General features: G+C 38.3%; 1 protein-coding gene across 1 annotated transcript in view; it reads left to right on the plus strand.

Annotated features, from left to right (window-relative positions):
• Positions 1–21347, plus strand: part of HSD17B12 (hydroxysteroid 17-beta dehydrogenase 12) — a 166846-nt gene that overhangs the window by 102737 nt on the left and 42762 nt on the right. The window contains exons 4-6 of the mRNA XM_074998955.1: positions 448–558; positions 9709–9773; positions 11187–11231. Coding sequence (XP_074855056.1) covers positions 448–558; positions 9709–9773; positions 11187–11231 — 221 coding nt within the window. The remainder of the gene's footprint in view (positions 1–447; positions 559–9708; positions 9774–11186; positions 11232–21347) is intronic.

Genomic DNA, 21347 nt, shown 5'->3' on the forward strand with positions numbered 1-21347 from the left:
CTGCTTAAACTGTATAAATATTTGAAGATGGGGCGGGTCCCTGATACCATTGTACTTCAACTTTCATTATGTAACATATGTGAAATTTGCTTCTGACTTTTGGATGGTCTGTATTAATCTATGTACTTTGCTGACTCCATGCACCCTCATGAACAGAAGGTGCTGAATCTTTTAAGGCTCTTGTGGTAAGAGAATATGACTAATCCAATGTGTCTTTAAACATTTGGAAGGTTTTAGCAGTACTCTGAATGTTTATGTGTAAATGAAAAAGGCCAAACAGGGAAACGCCCTGCACAGATGAATGTTGCACTGTATACTTGTGTTTTGAACTAACAGTGTAGGAATTCATCTTAAACCATAATGACTTAACTATCCTTCATATCTTTAAAATAGGAATGGCAACATGCTTTAACTTAACTGTATTCAACTTTTTGTTTTTGTTTTCAGAAGAGAAATTCAAGGTGGATACAAAAATTATTGTTGCTGACTTTGGCGAGAGAGAAGATATTTACAGTAGAATTAAAACAGAACTGGAAGGTCTTGAGATTGGTGTTTTAGGTTTGTATCTGACCTATATCTAGATTTGTCTCTGCTGGCAATTTGTCTTAATATCCTTATTAGTTTGCTCCTGTCTGTCCCGGTATTAAAGTTTATTAAAATCAGCCTGCAGAGACTGTGGGTATGGCTGAGCTGAAAAATGAATTGATTGCATTCTGGATATTTATTATTATGGCCATGATTCCTAAAAGCATCCCTATTCAGGACAGTACATACTTCTGTGCTTAACATTGTTCCTGAATAAGGGTGCTTCTGACGATGTGTTTTGAATGCTTTATTTTTTTATCTCTATCACTGAAGGCTTGCTTTAGGCACTGAGTGCCCTTGATACTTTAAATACTCAGCTATCTGATCTAGTGGCAGCATGGATGCTGACCGGATCCCAAGACTGTGAACCTAAGCAGTGCTTTTTTTAAAAAAAAATAATGCTGGTATTTGCAGGTACTCAGTACTGGCACTTCTGCATCCCCAGCAATGAGATTGGCTCGGGGAGGGGATAAGGAGCTGGCTGAGTACTGTCTTTTTTTTTTTTTTACAAAAAAGTCACTGAACATAAGTATCCTTGAATTAATTAAAATCAATTTGTAAACTACAGAAGTTGTCAAAGTGTGGGGTGGATGTTTATATTTAAAAATAAAACAAAGAACCCAAGCACAAGCTACTGCCCCTGAGACTTCAGTCCTACCCTCCAGCAATCTTATCCATCCAGCAGTCTATGATAATTAGTAGTATTTGATCCTCTGACTTCTATAGGTGCTGATAGCGTCTCCTTGCCTTTTGATTTCTTCCCACAACCATCCACTTTATATCCTGAAGCTGTAATAGAACCCAGCTAACTTCAACATGTCTAACTTTTGTTTTCAGACGGGGACAAATGAATCTTTAAAGTCAGAGGCTGCAATCTTACTTTTTGCACTCGTAGTACACTTTCATTGTTATATAAATACCTTCAGTTGGACTCTGGATAAATGGTGCCTCTGATCACACATCAGCACTGAAAATGCTTCTGCATTTATTCATAAATCCCATCTCTAATCAAACAAAATATTTAGTTTTTGTTTTGTGTTCAGAATAGCAGCTGAATGTTGTGGGAACACTAACTTTTAGTTACAGAGCTGCTGAAGCTTAGTAGCAAGCGTATTTAAAAAAAAAGAAGTCATCAATGTCCTGCTTCAGGAGGTTCAGGTTTCGCTACGTTCTTGTCATATTAGCTAGTTCTGTTGTTCAGCCTACTGCACTTCTCTTTTGGGTACCATACAACATTTAGAAGATGATGCAGTAATCTTGGCATTTTCTTATTGGAAGGGTGGGGAAAGACAAGGTAACTATTGTGTTTACTTCACTGAAACTAAGAGCAATAGTAACAGAGAGAGAGCCATGTTAATCTGTACTCCAGCAAAACAAAGCAGCAGAAATGTAGCACTTTAAAGACTAACAAAATGATTTATTCAGGAATGAGCTTTTGTGGGACAGACCCACTTCTTCAGATCCAAGTGGATCTGTCCCATGAAAGCTCATCACCAAATAAATCATTTTGTTAGTCTTTAAAGTGCTACATTTCTGCTAAAAGCAACAGTTTAATTCAGACCACTTCTTAAACTCATGGATTTTGTCAAGATGAGACTTATTTTAGGTTCCAGTAATTCAGTAAAGGAATTTCCTTGCAATTATCTGTTTGTATTGAGTTTCCTTGTGTGTCTATATTTCTATGCACCATTTTCACACTACTTTTTTACAGTTCTCCATTTTGGAGATAAAAAAAAAACGGTGAACAAGAGCTTGAACTTTCGCATTCATCTCAAGCTCTCAAAAAGATAAGTGTTCTATGGCAGCCATGTGAGATAAATAAGAATGTACACAAATTTTCCAGAGTGTTTTTTAGGTTATAATGGCAACTGGAATTATAACAAAGGAGTTTGGGCCCCTATTCCCTTACTTGATCTTCAGAACCAAGCTTCTTCCTAAACCAGAACAAAAGCACATGTAATAATTTTGCATTTAAAAATGAATACTGTTTCTTGTGAGGTTTAGGTGATCCTGCATTTCTGTACCCTCCAGTTGGGGAGGTGTGCTGCCTTTATGGTATCCATGGAAGATGTTCCAAGGTTCTTGAGCTGCTTAAACTATCTGTTGGCAATTGTAAGGTGTGTTGCCATTAAAAGGGCACCTGCACCTGTCAGGGCAATTCATTTTTTTCAGATAATATGATAACCCGTTGTTGCTCTAAAGTTGGTAATTTACAGATGTGAATTATGGCAATTCCATAAAGGCAGGCTTTTACTGGCTAAAACAAACTTGATGTTGTAGAACAGACCTCAAGGCAGCATTGTAGATTTGTGGCATTAATTGCTGTCCAGACTCTGTGTTCAAACGTTTGCCAATACATACCAGTCATATGAGTGTCTGAGAAAACATTGGTTTAAATGAAACCCCTAACAGTGCTAATTAGGCATTTAGCTGCCTGTGCATGGTATTTTTGGCGCCTCACTTATGTTGACATATGGCAGTAACTTCACGGCAGCTCAGTAGCACTCTTGTCAGCAGGCAGGGTGTATAAAAATCAATGGCTGCATCTACACTAGCAAGTTCTTTCAAAAGATTTTTTCGAAAGAAGGGGGCTCTTTTGAAAGATCCTGTGGAGCGTCTAAACACAAACAACGTTCTTTGAAAAGTAAATTGAAAGAATGCAGTGCTCCTTTCAAACTCGCTCTTCTATTTCTGTTTCAGGAAGAGTGGGAAAACATGCGTAGACACTCCGCAGAGCCCTTCTTTCGAAAGAGCAGTCCTCATGGCACCTGATCAAAAGAGCAGGGGCTGTGTGGACACTCTCCTTTGAAAGAGCAGATCAGTCTTTTGTGTGGGGATGCACTCTTTCGAAAGAAGTTCTTTCGGAAGAGATCTGGGTGGGCTTCTTTCAAAAGGTCTCCATAGTGTAGATGCAGCCAATAATTTAAAAAAAAAATCAGATTTAGTTTTTAATTTAAATCAGATTTTTAAATTTCTGTTATCACCAATAAAATACTAAATTTCTCATTTAAAAATAACAAATCTCTTCACGCACATGCTACACATACACTTAGTCTCATAAAAATAATTAATGGCTCCAGTCTGTCCATTCTAACTACCAGCTTGGTCTGACTTTCAATTTCTGTTTCTCAGCAGACTAAAAACTGACATTTGAAAAGAAAAATACAAGCTGGATGGGACTGTTTTTTGTTCTGCACCTATGTGGTGGTAGACCTTGACCAAGCATGGCAGAAGGAGATAGTTAAGACATTGTCTTAAAGATAGACAAAATATATATAGTTAACTAAAAAGAAAAGGGGAAGTTGTTGTTCAGCACACACAGAGCTTCCTATATTCCCTCACTCATTTGCCCAAAAAAAAAGTTGTGACGTCTAGGTATAAAAGAGAATCACTAACTGAAAGTATTCTGAAAAAATTTGTTCCCTGATTTAAAAAATGAAAAAATTGTCGAGTGTAAACAGAGCAAGAAGACATTGCATTCTTGCAGCTAGGTCCTGCATCACCATAAGGAAAACTGTGAATTTGAAGAAAATAATGTGTCTAAAGCTGTGGATCGGGTGAGTGAATCAGCTGGTTATTAAATAATTCACTTTGCAATGCACCATGCTTCAAGACCGTCTCTGACTTAGTATAATCATTTGACAGGTAAATTCCCAAGCTATTTGCTGTGTTGGATGTTGCTAGAAAAAAAAAGCGTTTGGATTAGCTAATCCTTATGGCTTGTTTAATTAGTTAACTAGGTTTAGAATCTATCACTCACATACACAATACAGAAAGCTGCAGTAAGAGAGATCTAGAGGTGCCAGTTGCCTGAGTGTTGTTTTTATTTTATATTGCATAATATAACATGCCCCTTACTTTGGAATGCCATGGCCACAGGCCATAATGGTGATGCCATCAATTTATTATTTATTTTACTTCAGCATAACTCAGTTTTTCCAAGGGAAAGTGACAGTGAGTTCAATGGGTCTTACTCCCATACTAAGTGCACTCTAAGCACAGGCAGTCTTAACCTTTTTTGGCAATTTGATTTAAATCATTGTTTGTGTTTTTGGTGATTGAAATCATGATTTAAATCACCTTAATTTAAATAAATCCACCCTGATTGCAGCATAGGGTTCCTTGCACTGTGTCCTGATTACTTTTAACCTTGCACTTATACACACAATAGTTCGTACCTTCACTGGGCAGAATCGGGTCACCTATGATTATAAAGTCATAACACACAGTTTTGTAGTAAAGTATTTACAGTTTAAAATCCTTATAAATGCCTTCTTTGGAAGATATTTCTACATGTAAACACTAGTTTCCATAATGATTTGCTGTGTTCAAATCTGCATCTGTCAGTGACTTTGAACGTGTGCTAATTGCAGCAGTATGTTATGTAGGCAGAGGTAAGAAATTTTCCTTGCACTTCTTTAAATAGCGGGCTTCTTAAGTGAAGATTAACAAACTTGAGACACTGTCCAGGTCAGCAGACTCGATTTTTTTTTTTTTTAAGTACATAACACACTTTTCTGCACTTTCTATCTGATTTCAGTTTTGTTTTAAACCCAATTTTCATTAATTTTAAGATGGTCACAAAACTTAATGAGAGACACCAATGATGAAAACAGCTGTGCTTCAGCAATCACAGATCTCCGCACTAAACTATGCACGGTCATATGACTGTAAAGCCAAGGGCATGACTGACTAGTTCTATTGTTTGTTTCTTGTTCACAAAAATAGAGGAGGCAGACAACTAAGGAAAGCTCAAGTTCCGCATTGACGCCTTCGATCATTTTTGTGGAAGAGGTGTCACTACGTATGTGAGGTGCCTGCAGTGAAGTGTTAGCCCTCTCACATGATTGGCAGTACTCGCGTTTCATGGAAATCTTCATACAATCATCACTTCAGAGCTAGTTTGTTGTTTTTTTTTTATTTTATTTTTATTTTTATTTATTTATTTTTTTAAAAAACAGATATTTTACGGATTACTTCCTGACCGTCCTTTTTAGGTACCAGAGCCAGACTCCTCCATAAAGGAGAATTGCATGTTTAAAGTCTGTTTCTAGTTCTAGCCTTGCTAAAAGCCCTGGAAATGGATTGCTATAATTGGAAAGATTACATAGTGGGGCTTCATTCTGTAGTGTTAGGTTGAGTACAGGGAAGATGTAGAAATTTTAAATGCCTCCCTAAAGTATACTAATGAATTAAACTTTGAGAATATCCTCAAGAATCTTGTCCCTACCTCTTCATATTACACTGAGGTGTGCCTCTCCATAAACAGATTGATAACTGTGGCCAGAAATTTTTTTTATATGTAGGGTGATTGGAGACAAAATTTTGTCTCTCCCCCAGTTTTAATACTGACATTGCCTGTTAAAACTTCTGTGCCTCTGTGAGTGTGTCTACACTGCATTAAAATACCCAGGGCTGATCTATATCAGCTGGTTTGGGCTTATGGGATTCAGGCTGCAGGGCTATAAAACTGCAGTGTAGAAATTTGTGCTGGAGCCTGGGTTCCAGGACTTTGCCCCGTCACAGAGCTCCAGTGCCCGGTCTGCAGCTCAGGCCCAAATGTCTGAACTGCAATTTTATAACCTCATAATCTGAACCTTGTGGTCACATATGAACTGATTTGGGCCAGCCACAGGAGTTTTGCTGCAATGTAGACATACCTGGAGTGTGCAGATCACTTGCTGATCATTTGCAGGGGGATTTTCTCATTTCAAGCTTAATATTTTTAGGCTTCTTGTAAGGAAACTTATATGGGTAAGTAGTTTCTGTAAAGGGGTTCAGAGATCTTAAATAGAAAGGTATAGTTGAGACTGTCATAGAACGAAGCTTCATAACCTGCGCTAAAACTAATCTTCTGTCAGTTTCCTCCACATATTTTTAATGTCTTGGCACTGAAATTATTTTTCAGACAATATCTTAAAATTCAACCTTTTGTCTGAGTTACATGTACAGAAAGATTCCATGACACATCTCATAAAAATGTTTTCTTCAGTGTTGTTGACCTGAAAATTTCTCTCCCACTGCATAAACGCCAGCCCCAAGGGTGAATGCACTTCATAGTATCTTAGGATCCTATAGGATGGAAAGCGTTGTAGAAAAGTAGAATGTTGTGTCTATAGCAAACAGCTATGGTATCTCTGTAGATTGACTTCTGTGGGTATGTCTGCACTGAAATATAAGTTCAGAATTAGTAGAATTCAAGTTACCAGATCGTGGATGTGATAATTTAGGTCTTGAGTGTTGACACTTGTATGTAGCCCCAGGTTAGGAATTATTGAGCACTGGGTTCCAAACTAGGCGTCCAGTGTCTACACTGAATTATGTGAGTGCAAATCCAGCCACCCATATCCCAGATTCCCAAAGCGTGACCTCTGCACGGGGGGGGTGGAGCGGCGGGGTGGGACTTGACTGTCTAGACTCGAGGACAGAGAAAGTTGGAGTGTGTAAAATTGTGGGATGCTTGTACCCAAGAGTACAGTGGGGCTGCATCAACACTGCAAAGCAATAGATCTAGAACCCTGAATCATAGTTTGACTCAGTATCCGGCCCTTCACCTCTGTGTGGCTTTGGGATTCTGAGTCGAAGCCCTGCATTAGAACAATTAATGTGTAAATGAAAGGGGCTCTAGGCATGAGCCTGAGTTTGAATCCTGGGTTTACGCTGGATTGTAGACACATTCAGTGATGTCAACAGCAAATAAATGTATGTGGAATAAAGGTGCTATTTTCATCCAAATTTTCATAATAACGTAGAAATTGAGACTATATAGGAGCCAAGTATTGTCTGAGTGGGATTAGAAATTCTCCATAATTTGTTGGTGTGTTCAGATTACTAGAGTGTGAATATTGGCTTCATATCTGAGAATGAGTCTAAAATAATAGATTCAAAACTGAGTTTTAAACAATTAACAGATTCTCAGTTAATTTTAAGTGCTGCCAAGGGGAGGAGATTTCACACATCTGAAGAATGTGAAAACAACTTGTGGAATAGTTTGCTATGGTGAATCCCCATGTAATGAGCCTTAGAATAGACAAAGCAAAACACAAACCCTTTCAAAAGCCAGATAAGCTTTTTTGAAAACATGGGCTGCTTAATGTAGGAATATTGTCACTGATGAGATTTGTCCTGCGCTCTTATTCATCGTTCTTCCACCCTGCAAGCTATTGAAGCCCTTTCACGGAGGGCCTTCAATGAATTAGTGGATTGCATGTTGGTGACTGCTGCCATCTACTGTCCTGACACAGCAATTGCAGATTTAGGAGAGGTGTTAATTTGGCCATTTCAATATATTTAATCTTCCAGAGCTCCCTTTTGCTATAAACTGAATGTGCGCACGTTAGGTTCCCCCTACCCCATGTTCCCCCTGCCTTCAAAAAATTACAAGACTAGATTATTACCATGGTTCTGCTCCTAAAACAACTTATTCTCTGGGGAACTTGTTGCGGATGTTTGAGTGGGGAGGGAACTAGAACTTTTCTAAAGGCACCGGGGAAACTGTCTTTCTCTTTCCAAAACTAAACAGATTTTGCATTGGATGTTCCCAGGGATTTGATTATATCTGGCACTTTCATTTTGTCATTCCAAGTGAGTTACACAGTTGTACCTCTCCGACAAAACAAAACAAAAAAAAAACAACAACAAAAAAGCAGTCATGTTGCACTTTAAAGATGAACAAATTGATTTAATAAGTTTAATACATTCTTTGTTCATCTTTAAAGTGCTACATGGCTGCTTTTTTCTTTTGTTAGGATACAGACTAACACAGCTACCTCTCTGTTACTAGTTGTACCTCTGCTCATTTGATACAAGTTCTGGGAGAATGCTCTGGGGGATGAGAATTAAAATGTAAGATGAAAATGGTTAGGGAATATTCTTTTAACGTTTTTAACAAGAAAGGCATTTTAAAAATAAGACTATGGGGTGTTTTGCAATTCATCTTGAGTTTTGCCTAAGTGTTTTTACTGCATTCCTGATAAAAGAGGTTGGGTTACCAGCTGTTCCTTCTTTTCATGCACTCTAATGAACTAGTTCAGGGTCTGCTAATCTCCTCTCTGCATTTAAAAATAGAAGCTGAGTGAGAATTAGTGAGTAGCTTGTATGTGAACATGCAGTTTGCTCACCTGCTTCTGTTCCCAATAAATTAGCCTTAAACATCATTAAAACCCTGGAGAGTGATTGTAACTTGCAAGTGGGAGGCTCAACATATGAAGGTGACGAAATCTCCAAAGCAGGACTGTTATGTGAAAAGACAGTATTTGACTGTGGACTGAATGAGTATATTGGGTGGGTCTACACAGAGACATCTTGCCGGCAGCTTCATGCTAATGAGCAGTCTTACAATAATAACTGGCTGCTCATTAGCATAGCAGCGCAGGATCTTGCTGCTGGCAGAGAGTGCTACCAGCAGCAAACAGGCCATGTAGATAAGGGGCTGGTCACAGGGGGGGAGTTTTCACCAGCCGTCATGTCTACATGGCCTGTTTACTGCTGGTAGCAGCCTCTGCTGACAGTGAGATCTCACGCAGCTATGCTAATGAGCCATGGGAATATGCTAATGAGCAGCCATTTGCATTTGTGAGATTACTCATTAGCCTGAAGCTGCCAGCAGGATGTCTCAGTGTAGACCCAGTACTGAGTGCTCACCTCAGTCTCCAGTTCATGTGGGCCATGTCAGTACTAACTGTCTTGCATAGAGCTTATTGAGGCTAACTTGTTTTTGATGCAACATGGTCTAAAGCACATACGCCTCAATTTCAAAGAGGGAGAGACAAGTACTGGGAATAATCACTTCACTTATAGGAATGTTTCCAGGGTTTCACTATAAAGCTTAGCAGAAATCCAGTAGGTCCTGTGGAAGGTAATTACCATTTATATGGTCAAAAAGAATTTTAAACAATATGTTCAAGCATCGTGTGTGTTCACACTCACACTTTCTACTGGTACGTCAGTGTGTTTACAACATAGGAAATGTGACATGTTACGAAGGCGTAAAGGACACACAGTTATAAAACATCTGAATGTAGCTTTAACTTTGAGACTACTTGTTGCAAGTCATCAAAGCTTCAGAATTACAGCAACAGCAGAACTCAATACATCTTTATTTTTTTTTTGGTCTTCTTGTAGTCAACAATGTGGGGACTTCATACACTTACCCTGAATATTTTCTTGATGTTCCAGACTTGGATAATGTAAGTGTTACCATATATTTAACTTAACTGTTCCACAGTTTTCGTACCTTAATAGTAAACTTGTCAGATTTCGGTGCAGAGTGAAAGCTTGTTTAAAGGGTTTTCCTAGATGCAGTTTCAAGAAATTCAGCTAGAAGACTAACAAGCTTGCATACACAAGATTGGGAAATTCCAAGAGATGATGGCCTTTTTTTCCATAACAAAAAATTTGCACGTATCCATATGCAACTGTTTGTGGTTAAAAAAGAAGGGGAATGGGTAACATCTATAGTTGCTGTGGAATGCAGATCTGAATTTCATGGCTATTGGATGTTACTCTTTCGTTCTTTTACTTGTTTTTTTAAAAAATGGGTGAAGGCAATGAAAGTGAGTTATCCATGTGAAAATATGCAGCATATTTGTGCATGTTATATTTGTGTGGACATTTCAGTTTTTACTACCTCATCAATTTCTCACATTGCCAGTTGAATACATCAGTGTGCATTCATGTGAACATGATAAAATTGAAATGCAAAAAAGTTCATTTCAAAATGTACATATTTTTTAGAAATTTCTCAATCACTTGTCCTGTTCTCATGGTCTGATAACTCAAACAGATTAATGGATGTATTCATTCTTTTTAGTTTCCTGTTAAATAAATTTGAAAATATTGCATTACAACATTACCAATAAATTTCTTTGTCTAGTGTCTTAAAAAATGTGTAGGTAAAAAATTAAAATGCTAAGCAATATACTGGCCAATGACACAGCAATTTAAAAGTCTGCAAGAGATCACAATCATGATTTAATGTAGTTCAGTGGTTAGCATGTCAGGAAGCCACAATTTACACAAATGGAGAGTGCATAAGCTATGCAGTAGTATAAGGAGGTGGCAACTGTATGTATGTACAGTTCCCATTAATAGGATTCATAAACAAGCAAAAATCATCCAATAAAACAGTTGAGGTACCATTCCAATTCTTTTATTGTTCCAAGTTGTTTCTTTAGCTGAAAGCACTTGCAAATTTCCATAACCATATTTTTCTTACTGTATTATTGCCTCTTGGTGGCATCCTATTTGAAGCAGGTGTGAATAGGTATTGACTGCTGGAAGGTAGTCTTGAGAGCACAGTCTGAAATGAGAGTAAAAGTCCATATAAGTAAGTAGACCTCTTGTGTATATACAACTAAGTATATTTTCTGCATGTTTGTGGTAAGAGCTCTTTCAGTATCTAAGTGACTGATAACCTAGACCTGTATCAATGTGTGTGTAAACCTGATATATACAGAGAGATAAGGGTTAGGGAGGATGCTAGGTTTCCTGCGGGAGGAGTTTTTGCAGCAGAGCCTGTGACTTTATATAATTGTTATGGCAGCTAGAGCCCTGGATAGGTTTTTTTAAATTTTTTTTCTATAAATCTGTTTTTTCCACAGACAATCACTAAAATGATAAACATTAACATAATGTCTGTTTGCAAGGTAAGTGCCCTTACTGGTATTTGCACTTGAAACTTTTAAGTATTGTAAAATAATAAACAATGTTAATTCACTTGCTACCATATAATAGCTTTCACTTCCTTAGAGCTATGCTGTTTCACTCTGCTCCTTTTAATCTCACAGGGGCCGTGCCTACACTAGCCCCAAACTTCGAAATGGCCATGCAAATGGCCATTTCGAAGTTTACTAATGAAGCGCTGAAATACATATTCAGTGCCTCATTAGCATGTGGGCGACCGTGGCACTTCAAAATTGGTGCGGCTCGTCCCGACAGGGCTCCTTTTCAAAAGGACCCCACCTACTTGGAAGTCCCCTTATTCCCATGAGCAGATAGGAATAAGGGGACTTTGAAGTAGACGGGGTCCTTTCAAAAAGGAGCCCCGTTGGGACGAGCCACGCGGCAGCGAGCCGCATCAATTTTGAAGTGCCGCAGTCACCCGCACGCTAATGAGGCACTGAATATGTATTTCAGCGCTTCATTAATAAACTTCGAAATGGCCATTTCGAAGTTTGGAGCTAGTGTAGACATAGCCAAGAAGTGCTGTGTTCAATTTGTATTTGCCTATCTGCTCACCAGACTGAAGTCCATTAGGTTGCATAGGAAACAACTTAATATAAATAATTCACAGATGTCTGAGTAAAAGAGCAAGATGTGTGCTTAAAGCAAAATTTCATGTTTCACATTCATAATCCTGCAGTTCTCTCATCCCTTGCTGTCCTAGACTGTAAGTTTCTCTGGGCAGAGCCCTGTCTCTCATTTTTATTAGGTTCTATGTGCATGTACGGTGTGACTGTTAAACATTATTTTCTCTGAGTAAAATATTTTGCTTTTGTTGGTTATTGTGCAAGTAGTCTGTCTAATTTTTGGAATGTCACTTTTGAAATTTCCCTCCCCTTTGGTAGTATCAGTTTTTTATATGTTCAATTAGTTTGCTTTCTTCCATATTACAAATGTGATTGCAGTCCTAAGTACAAGAGCAAAAGCATCTTTTTGTTTTGTTAAAACCAAATCTGAGGTGTTGGATGGTGAGCGGGGGTTGAGGATGTGACTTAAAAAACTTTTAGCTATTCTCGCAGCTCAGGGTTTACTGTCTCCTGTTGAGACCAAAATGTGGGGTGAATTTAGTTGCAGTTAGTCTGTACTCAAACAAAACAAAATAGCAGAAATGTAGCACTTTAAAGACTAACAGTGCTACATTTGTGCTGATTTTGTTTTCCTTGTAAATTATGTTTTGTTTGTTTTCTTGTAACACTTTGAAATTGGATGGACTGCTAATTTCCTCTGACGTTGTGCTAACAAGGTGTTCAGTCTGATATTGTCTGCTGCTTGTCCAAAAAGATACAGAAGCTGGAAGAAAACAAAACAATACGTCTGTAAGAATTCCCTTCACTACAATGCTTCACTTTTAAAAGAGAGAAAGAAAAAAGGCTATATTAGGTAGCAGATTGTTGTCAGCTTGCTACTGTTAACTCTTTCATGTTCTGAAATTTGTTGTTTGGAACCTGAGTGCTGCTTGCTTCAAAGTTAGAAGTTGTTTAATTTACCATAGTTGTATTATTCTAACTGCCTTTTCCATTTCAAGATGATCCCTGGCCTGATCACATGGTTTTGCACATTGCTCTCCAATAAGCACCACCATTGTTGTATTAATGGGCTGGATCGTGGCCCATGTTGATCATGCTCTCCTGCAAGATTTGCATTTGGGAGAAACCAGATTCTTATGGACAGGTTTATCTAGGAAAGTCTTTCACCAACAATCATTCATCTGAGTTAATATGCAACAGTAATGCCTACAATTTTTGTGTGTAAAACTTATGTAAAGTATCCGTGGACCTTCATGTAGCAGGAGCAAGGAGGAGTAGGGGAGCTTCAGTTTCTCCCTGTGTGTGATATCCTCACTACACCAGAAGAGGGAGCCCACTCTTCAGTGACTGAAGACAGATGCTGCTCAAGTTCAATAGTAACAAAGAGGAAGCCGTGCTAGTCTATACACTATCAAAACAAAAAGCAGTCAAGTAGCACTTTAAAGACTAGCAAAATGGTTTATTAGGTGAGCTTTCGTGGGACAGACCCACTTCTTCAGACCAGAACAGACTCAATATTTGAGGCACAGAGAAGCAAAAATAGTAAGCAAGGAGGACAAATCAGAAAAAGATAATCAAGGTGAGCAAATCAGAGAGTGGAGGGGTGGGGAGGAAGGTCAAGAACTAGATTGAGCCAAGTATGCAGACAGACTCAGAAAGTTCCCATCATGATTTAAACCATGTGTTAATGTGCCAAATTTGAATATAAAAGTCAGCTCAGATGTTTCTCTTTCCAAACGTGCGATAATTCCTTTTCAGTAACACACATACCTTTAGGTCATTGACAGAATGCCCATTCCATTAAAATGTTGACTAACTGGTTTGTGGATCTGGAGTGTTTTGATGTCTGTTTTGTGCCCATTGACCCTTTGTCTAAGGGAGTTAGAAGTCTGTCCAATATACAAAGCATTTGGGCATTGTTGGCACATGATGGCATATATGATGTTAGTAGAGGAGCATGAGAAAGTGCCTGTGATTCTGTGAGTAACCTGGTTATGTCCAGTGATGCTATTTCCGGAGAAGATATGTGGACAAAGCTGGCAGCGGGCTTTGTTGCAGGGAAAGGTTCCAGGACTGGTATTCCTGGGGTATAGACTGTGGCTGATAGTGAGGATCCTCATGAGGTTGGGAGGTTGTCTGTAGGAGAGAACATGCATGTCTCCCAGGGCCTACTGGAGTGTGGCATCCTCATTAAGGATAGGTTGTAGGTCTTTAATAATTCGTTGCAGTGGTCTGAGTTGGGGGCTGTAGGTGATGACCAGTGGTGTTCTGTTCTTGGCTTTTTTGGGCCGATCTTGGAGTAGCTGGTCTCTGGGTATTCGTCTGGCCCTGTCGATTTGTTCTTTTACGTCTCCTGGTGGGTAATTGAGGTTTATGAATATTTGGTAAAGTTCTTGTAGTTTTTGGTCTCTGTCAGTTGGATCAGACCAAATGCAATTGTACCTAAGAGCTTGACTGTAAACAATGGATCTAGTCACGTTTGCAGGATGGAAACTAGAAGGGTGTAGGTAAGTATAGCGATCAGTAGGTTTTCAGTACAGTGTGGTACTGATCAGGCCATCCTTGATTAGTACTGTAGTGTCCAGGAAAAGTATCTCTTGCATGTTGTAATCGAGGCATAAGTTGATGGGGTGTAGATTGTTAAAGGCTCTGTGGAATTCCTCTAGAGCCTCTGTACCATGGGTCCAAATCATGAAGATGTCATCAATGTATCTTAAGTAGAGGAGTGATTAATAGGGGATGAGAGCTGAGGAATCGTTGTTCCAGATCAGCCATAAATATATTATGCTCAAGTTCAGATTTTCTTATATTTTAGCATCTGTTCTCTACAGTTGCTATAATATTTTTATTGCTGTAAAGCCCTGCCTCTGAGCTGGTGTGAGGCATCAGGAAATCATTTTACCTTTCTAAGCTTCACATTCCTAGTGTGTGAATGGGGATGACACTTACCCTTCTTTTAATAAATGGTTTTGAAATGTACAGATAAATGCTATTTAGGATCTAATTCTATTGTTAATAGTGAAGATTAGTTCTTTGCTTCTCTCAGCATAACCATATTTGTATTAAGAAGAGAATGGTATAAGGGTCACACTAAAGTAATTGTAAAACAGAAAAAGGCCAACAAACTCCCCCACATCTTCCCCTGCATGAATGTGTGTGGTGCTAGTTAACTTTAAGTTGATTGGTCTTAATGTCATTGGCTGGAAATAATACTTAGTGCTTCAGTAGTTCTTATCATCTTCAAAGTTTTAATATCAGCTTCTTTTAGGGGGTGTTCAGGGAGCTAATTACACCCATTTTAGCGATGAGACTGAGATGCACTTGTCAGGACCATGAAAGGATGAGATCTAGGATGAGAAATTTATATTTCTGATTATACTATACCTGGGAAAACTTTTTCATGTTAGGGAAAGTTATGTAACTTTTGAGAAGATCACTTTTAGTCCAGATATATTTCCAGATAAGTGTACCTCAGATTCCTATTCTAGTCATGCCCATGCTCATGGAAGTACTTTAGGACAGACGTCGCATTATGTGGATGCTCACAGCCTTGACTCAAACAGAAAATACCAAGAATAGGTGTATAAATCCAAACAGTTAGAATATGTTAAACAGTCATCACTCTTTCCACTGTGTCCAGAGCAGTTAAAATGGTGAAAGAAATTCTGGCAGGAAGTAGTTACCACTATTGCTTATGTGTAGGCATCCATGTAAACAAATCACACAAACACTAAGAAAATAAGAACAGCCAAACTGGCTCAGACCAAAGGTCCATCTAGCCCAGTATTTTGTCTTCTGACTGTGGTCGATGCCAAGTGATCGAGAGAGAATGAACAGAACAGGATCAGAAAGGTAGCTGTGTTAGTCTGTATCTTTGAGAACAAGAAGTCCTGTGGCACCTTATAGACTAACAGATATTTTGGAGCATAAGCCTTTGTGAGCAAAGACCCACTTCATGGATCTGATGAAGCGGGTCTTTGCCCATGAAAGCTTATGCTCCAAAATATCTGTTAGTCCTATAAGGTGCCACTGGATGACTTGTTATGTTCAGAGAACTGTTGCCAGTTCTCCAGCTTCTAATATACAAAAGCTAGACACCATTCTTGCTCATCCTGGCTAATAACCATTGATGCACCTACACTCCATCAATTTATCTAGCTTTTTTTAACCTTGTTAAAGCCCCTGGCCTTCACATCTTCTGACAAGGAGTTCTGTAGGTTGTCTATGCATTGTGAGAAGAAATACTTCCTTTTGTTTAAGCATTCTATTAATTTCATGTGGTGACACCTCGTTCTTTTATTATGGGAACAAGTAAACAATTTTTTTTCTCTACACCAATTGTGAGTTTATAGACCACTATCATATCACCCCTTAATTTCCTCTTTTCGAAGCTGAAAAGCCCCAGCCTTCTTAGTCTTTCTTCCTATGGTACCTATTCCAACCCCCTAAACATTTTTGTTGCTCTTTTCTGAACCTTTCCCAATGGCAGTATATCTGTTTTGAGATGAGGCCACCACAGCTGTACGCAGTATTTAAGATATGGGTGTACCATGTATTTATATGGAGGCAATAAGATATTCTGCTGCACATTGAATGGATGTTTTCAGAGAACTATCCACAATGACTCTAAGATCTGTCTTGAGTAATTGTAGCTAAATTAGCTCCGATCATACTGTACATATAGTTGGGATTATTTTTTCCAATGTTCGTTACTTATGTTTATCAACATTAAATTTCATTTGCCATTTTGTCAACCAATCATTTAGCTTTGTGGGATCTTTTTGAAGCTCTACACAGTCTGCTTTGTTCTTAACTATTTTGAGCAGTTCAGTAACATCTACAGATTTTGCCACCTCATTATTTACTCTTTTCTCCTGATGTCTTATAAATAGTTTGAATAGGATTGATCCCAGTAAGGACACTGCTAGTTACCACTTTCCATTCTGAAAACTTATCATTTATTCCTATCCTTTGTTTCCTGTCTTTTAACCAGTTTTCCATCCCTGAGAGGACTTTCCCTCTTACTCCATGACAGCTTACTTTACTTTACTTTACTTTGGTAAGCGACTTTGTCATAGGCTTTCTGGAAATCTAAGCATAGTATGTCCACTGGAACCCTCTGATCCAGATGCTTATTGATTCCCCTGAAAGATTAGTAAGGCACTTTTTTTATAGAAATCATGTTGACTTTTCCCCCAACAAATTATGTTCATCTATGTATCTAACAATTTTATTCTTTTATTAAAGTTTCAATTAATTTGCCTGATACTGACCTTAGATTTCCCAGTCTATAATTTCCAGAATCAGCTCTAGAGCACTTTTTAAATATGAGTGTCACATTAGTTATCTTCCAAACATGAGGCACAGGAGCTGATTTAAAGGACAAGCCACAAACCACAGTTAATATTTGCACAATTTCACATTTCAGATCTTTCAGAACTTTTGGGTGAACTTCATGTGGTACCAGTGACTTGCTACTATTAAGTTTATCAATTTGTTCCAAAGCCACCTCTACTGACACTTCAGTCTAGGACAATTCTTCAGGTTTGTCACCTAAAAAGAATGGCTCAAGTTTGGGAACCTCTCTGATATCCTCAGCCGTGAAGACTGAAGCAAAGAATTCATTTAGTTTCTCATCAGTAGCCTTATCTTTGAATACTCCTCTAGCATATCCATCATCCAGTGGCTCCACTGGTTGTTAAGCCGGCTTCCTGCTTCCAATGTACTTAAAAACATTTTGCTATTACTTTGAGTTTTTGGCTAACTGTTCCTCAAACTCCTTTTTGGCTTTTCTTATTAAAAACAGAATGAAGTATCTCTGGCTTTTGTTAATATTCTCTTGGTGGAATTTGAGACTGAAATAATGCAGCCTAAAACAAGGGCTAAATTAATGTGTGAAGAAAGAGCCCTAATTCCACTTTTCCTGTCTGATAGTCCTGTCACTATCTTACCCCCATACACAAGTGAACATAAAAGACCTTCACTTTGTTTATTTGCACAATGTAAATGTTCCAATGCTTGAAACAATCCTGTAGGGCCTTTATAGACTAACAAACCTATTATGTCATGAGCTTTTGAAGACCCTTGAAAGTTCATGATCCTATACATTTTGTTAGGCTATAAGGTACTATGGGACTGCTTTTCTGTAGCTTCACAAACTAACATGGCTACCCCTCAGACTAGTTAAGTTGTGATAAGTGTTCAGGTAACATATTCCTTTCTGGAGTCTTTACTCTGTTCTTAAATCTGTAGTAAATAGAATTTTAAATTTTCATGTGTTTATGGGACACATCAATATCTGTTGAATTATAAAGAGCAAAGATTTGTTTAAAAAGCAAGTACGTCACAATATCTTAATCTTACAATCCTCTAGACAGTAAACAAATACTAATGTCCACTTCCAATTTCAGTCCTGAGTCAGCAGCAGCCAGTGGAATATTGAACAGTTGAGACTCTTCCTGGTACTTTCAAACCATGTCCATATGCTACAGCTCATAATTTTGTCTGAACTCTTTCACATCATCAATTGTGAACCAGTATGGCAAGAACACAGGGTTCGTGTCTGGGCCTGCTGTGTTGAGAGAACAGAGTAGGTAATGGGCTTTGGAGTTAGCTCAGTTTCGGATTTGTTAGATGGGGTTAACTCAGGAGCTAATATTTAGGAAAATGGGGCCATTTGTGTGTAAAAGCATGTATGGAACTAGATCTCTACTAATCTTCACCCTGATACTCTTGCTTATGTCTTATCCATTTCTTCCATATTCTGTGTCTAACTTTGCAGGTAATATTCTCTTTGGGGCAAGGAAATACCTTTGTTTTGTTTGGCAAGCACCTAGCTTGCTTAAAATTTTACTGTAATATTTTAAAGGTATAGGTATTAATATGTCAAGCTAGGAAGAAGGTGTCTGGCTTTAAGAGTGCACCATTAACACCTAAGTGAAGTGGGGAAAGTGCAGATAATATTAGAGGTTCTGAATAAAATAAGTGACAGCAAAATGATATAAAACATAAAAAGATAAGCAGAAAATAATCTAAAACACATGCACTCCGCAGGAATGAGAAAACTGGAAGAACATCATCATCCCGATCACCTTGTAAATCCATGTTTGAAATAGCTCAGTCTGTCTGTAACATTGTTACAGAGAAAAGGTGGTGGGCCTTTTTTTGTCTGTGGTGGGGCCACATTTAGGAAATTGCATTTGGTTGGGTGTATACCGTTACCAGAAACACGATGACAAATTGAATGTTATCAAGAGGAAAGCAACAAAAAGATCAGAGGTCAGAGCAAATAACTGAGGAGGAACAATTAAGAGCTACATATGTAACATCTTTGAGTCATATGCTTTGAGTAATGAGCTGGACTAGATCAGTGTGTTTCAAATTTTTTGAGACCACAAAACAGCAATCAATTTTATGTGGAACACCTATGAAAATTTTCTTTAAAAAAATTGTTCAGACAAATTAAAAAAAGAAAAAGGCAACACGTCCGGCAAAACTAAGATGAAGTAATTTAATCAGGTATGATAGCAACAAAGTAGTAGACTGGTATCTGGTTTTAATAACAGAAAATGTATGCCAACAGTGTATTTTTCCAAATGGTCCTGGCACACCTGCAAGTTGTTCATGGAACACCAGTGTTCCAAGGAACACAGTCTGAAGTACCCTGGACTAGATGACCTCCTGAGGTCTCTTCCAACTTTGAGCATTTATGATTCTAACTTGGCTAGGATTATTAACGTAGGACATAACAGCATGTATTAATTTAACTCAAGGAGATTTATATCCCTAAAAACATTGTTTTGAATCAAATTACCAAAAATGCTAAGACTGTGGCTGACTGTGCTTAGAGTACACTTAGTTTTGGAGTAAGAGCCATTGAACTCACTGGTGATACTTCTGTGTTGAGAAAATGATTATAGAATGGGGTTCCTATGGAAAAGCTGAGTTATGCTGAAGTAAAATAGGGAATAGGCTTGTAGCATTACCGTTTATGGTCTCCGGCCATGATGTTCCAAAATATCAGGCATATATCATGTAATATAAAATACACTCAGTGGCAACTGGCAACTCTAGTTTACTCTTACTGCAGCTTTCTGTACTGTATACTTGAGAGAGAGATTCTACACCTAGTTAACTAAGGCTGTGTCTGCACTAGACTAAGAAAGTTGGCTGCAGATACACAATTCCAACTGCGCCAATTGCGTAGCTAAAACAGATATATCTGCACTTGACTAACTTGGCTGTCTATACGGGGAAGGTCGATGGGAGAGTTCTGCAATTTTGCGTATCTCTATTAGATTGATGAAAGCAAACCACAGTTTGATCTTACAGGGTAGTGTAGACCTGCCCTTTCTAAAGAAGCCATAAGGATTAGCTAAGCTAAACTTTTTCCTCTAGGAACATCCAACACAGCCAATAACTTGGGAACTTACCTGTCAAATCACACTATGCTAGAAGTCTGAGAGAGAGGCTTGAAGAATAATACATTGAAAAGCAAATTATTTAATAACCAGTTGATCCATTCAGCCATATCCACATCATTTTCTCCAAATAAGCAGTTTTTCTTGTGATGTTACATTCTTGCAAGTAGCCCCTGCATCATCATCTTACACTGCTTACATTTGGCATGTTTCCCTTTTTTACTCAGGGAACTAGTTCATTCAAAATATTCTTAGATAGGGTTTCTTTTACACACAGAAGCCTTGATAGCTTTCTGTGGCAAAAGTGTGGGGAAATGTAGGAAGCTGTGTGTGTGCTGAAAGTCTTCCTTTTTCTTTCCATTCTACTCCACAGTGCCTTCCTGTGTTGCCGCTGCCCTTTCCTATATATTGTCTTTCTGTCTCAATACAGTGTCTTAACTCCTCTGCCATGCTTAATCAAGGTCCATCACCACATAGGCACAGAATAAAAACAATCCTATCCAGCTTGTCTTTCCTTGCATGTTGTTTTTTAGTCTTCTGAGGAACAGAAATTGACAATCCAGAATGTTCAAAAAGCAAGACCTCTAGGTTATGCTGGACGGACTAGAGTAATTAATTCATTTTTCTGAGACTGTAAGTGCACATGTGGTATATTTTTGAGGCTATTTAATTATAACTGTTAATTTTAAAGAGAAATTTAGTATTGTCGGTCATTGACAGAAGAAAGATTTTTAAAAAATCTTTTATACACCCTGTCTAGTATATAATGCATTTCTTCCACTTATTTTATCTTGCCATCTCCAAACAATATCAGAAAATATGATGCTCTCACATAAACAATGCGGAGCAAAATCTCTTCCTAGAAGTCAGTTTATGGAACTGATGTATCAGAAACCAAATAGCTCTCTTGACTACATATCTATCGGGAGCATGGAATTGTTTAATGAACAGTCTCAGCAGACACTTTTCCATAGACCACAATTCATGGAGGATGGATCTATCAGTGGCTATTATCCAGGATGGGCAGGGATGGTATCCCTAGCCTCTGGTTGCCAGAAGCTGAAAATGGACAACGGGGTGGGTCACTTGATTA

The sequence above is a fragment of the Carettochelys insculpta genome, chromosome 6 (assembly GCF_033958435.1).
Source record: "Carettochelys insculpta isolate YL-2023 chromosome 6, ASM3395843v1, whole genome shotgun sequence".
NCBI lineage: Eukaryota > Metazoa > Chordata > Testudines > Carettochelyidae > Carettochelys > Carettochelys insculpta.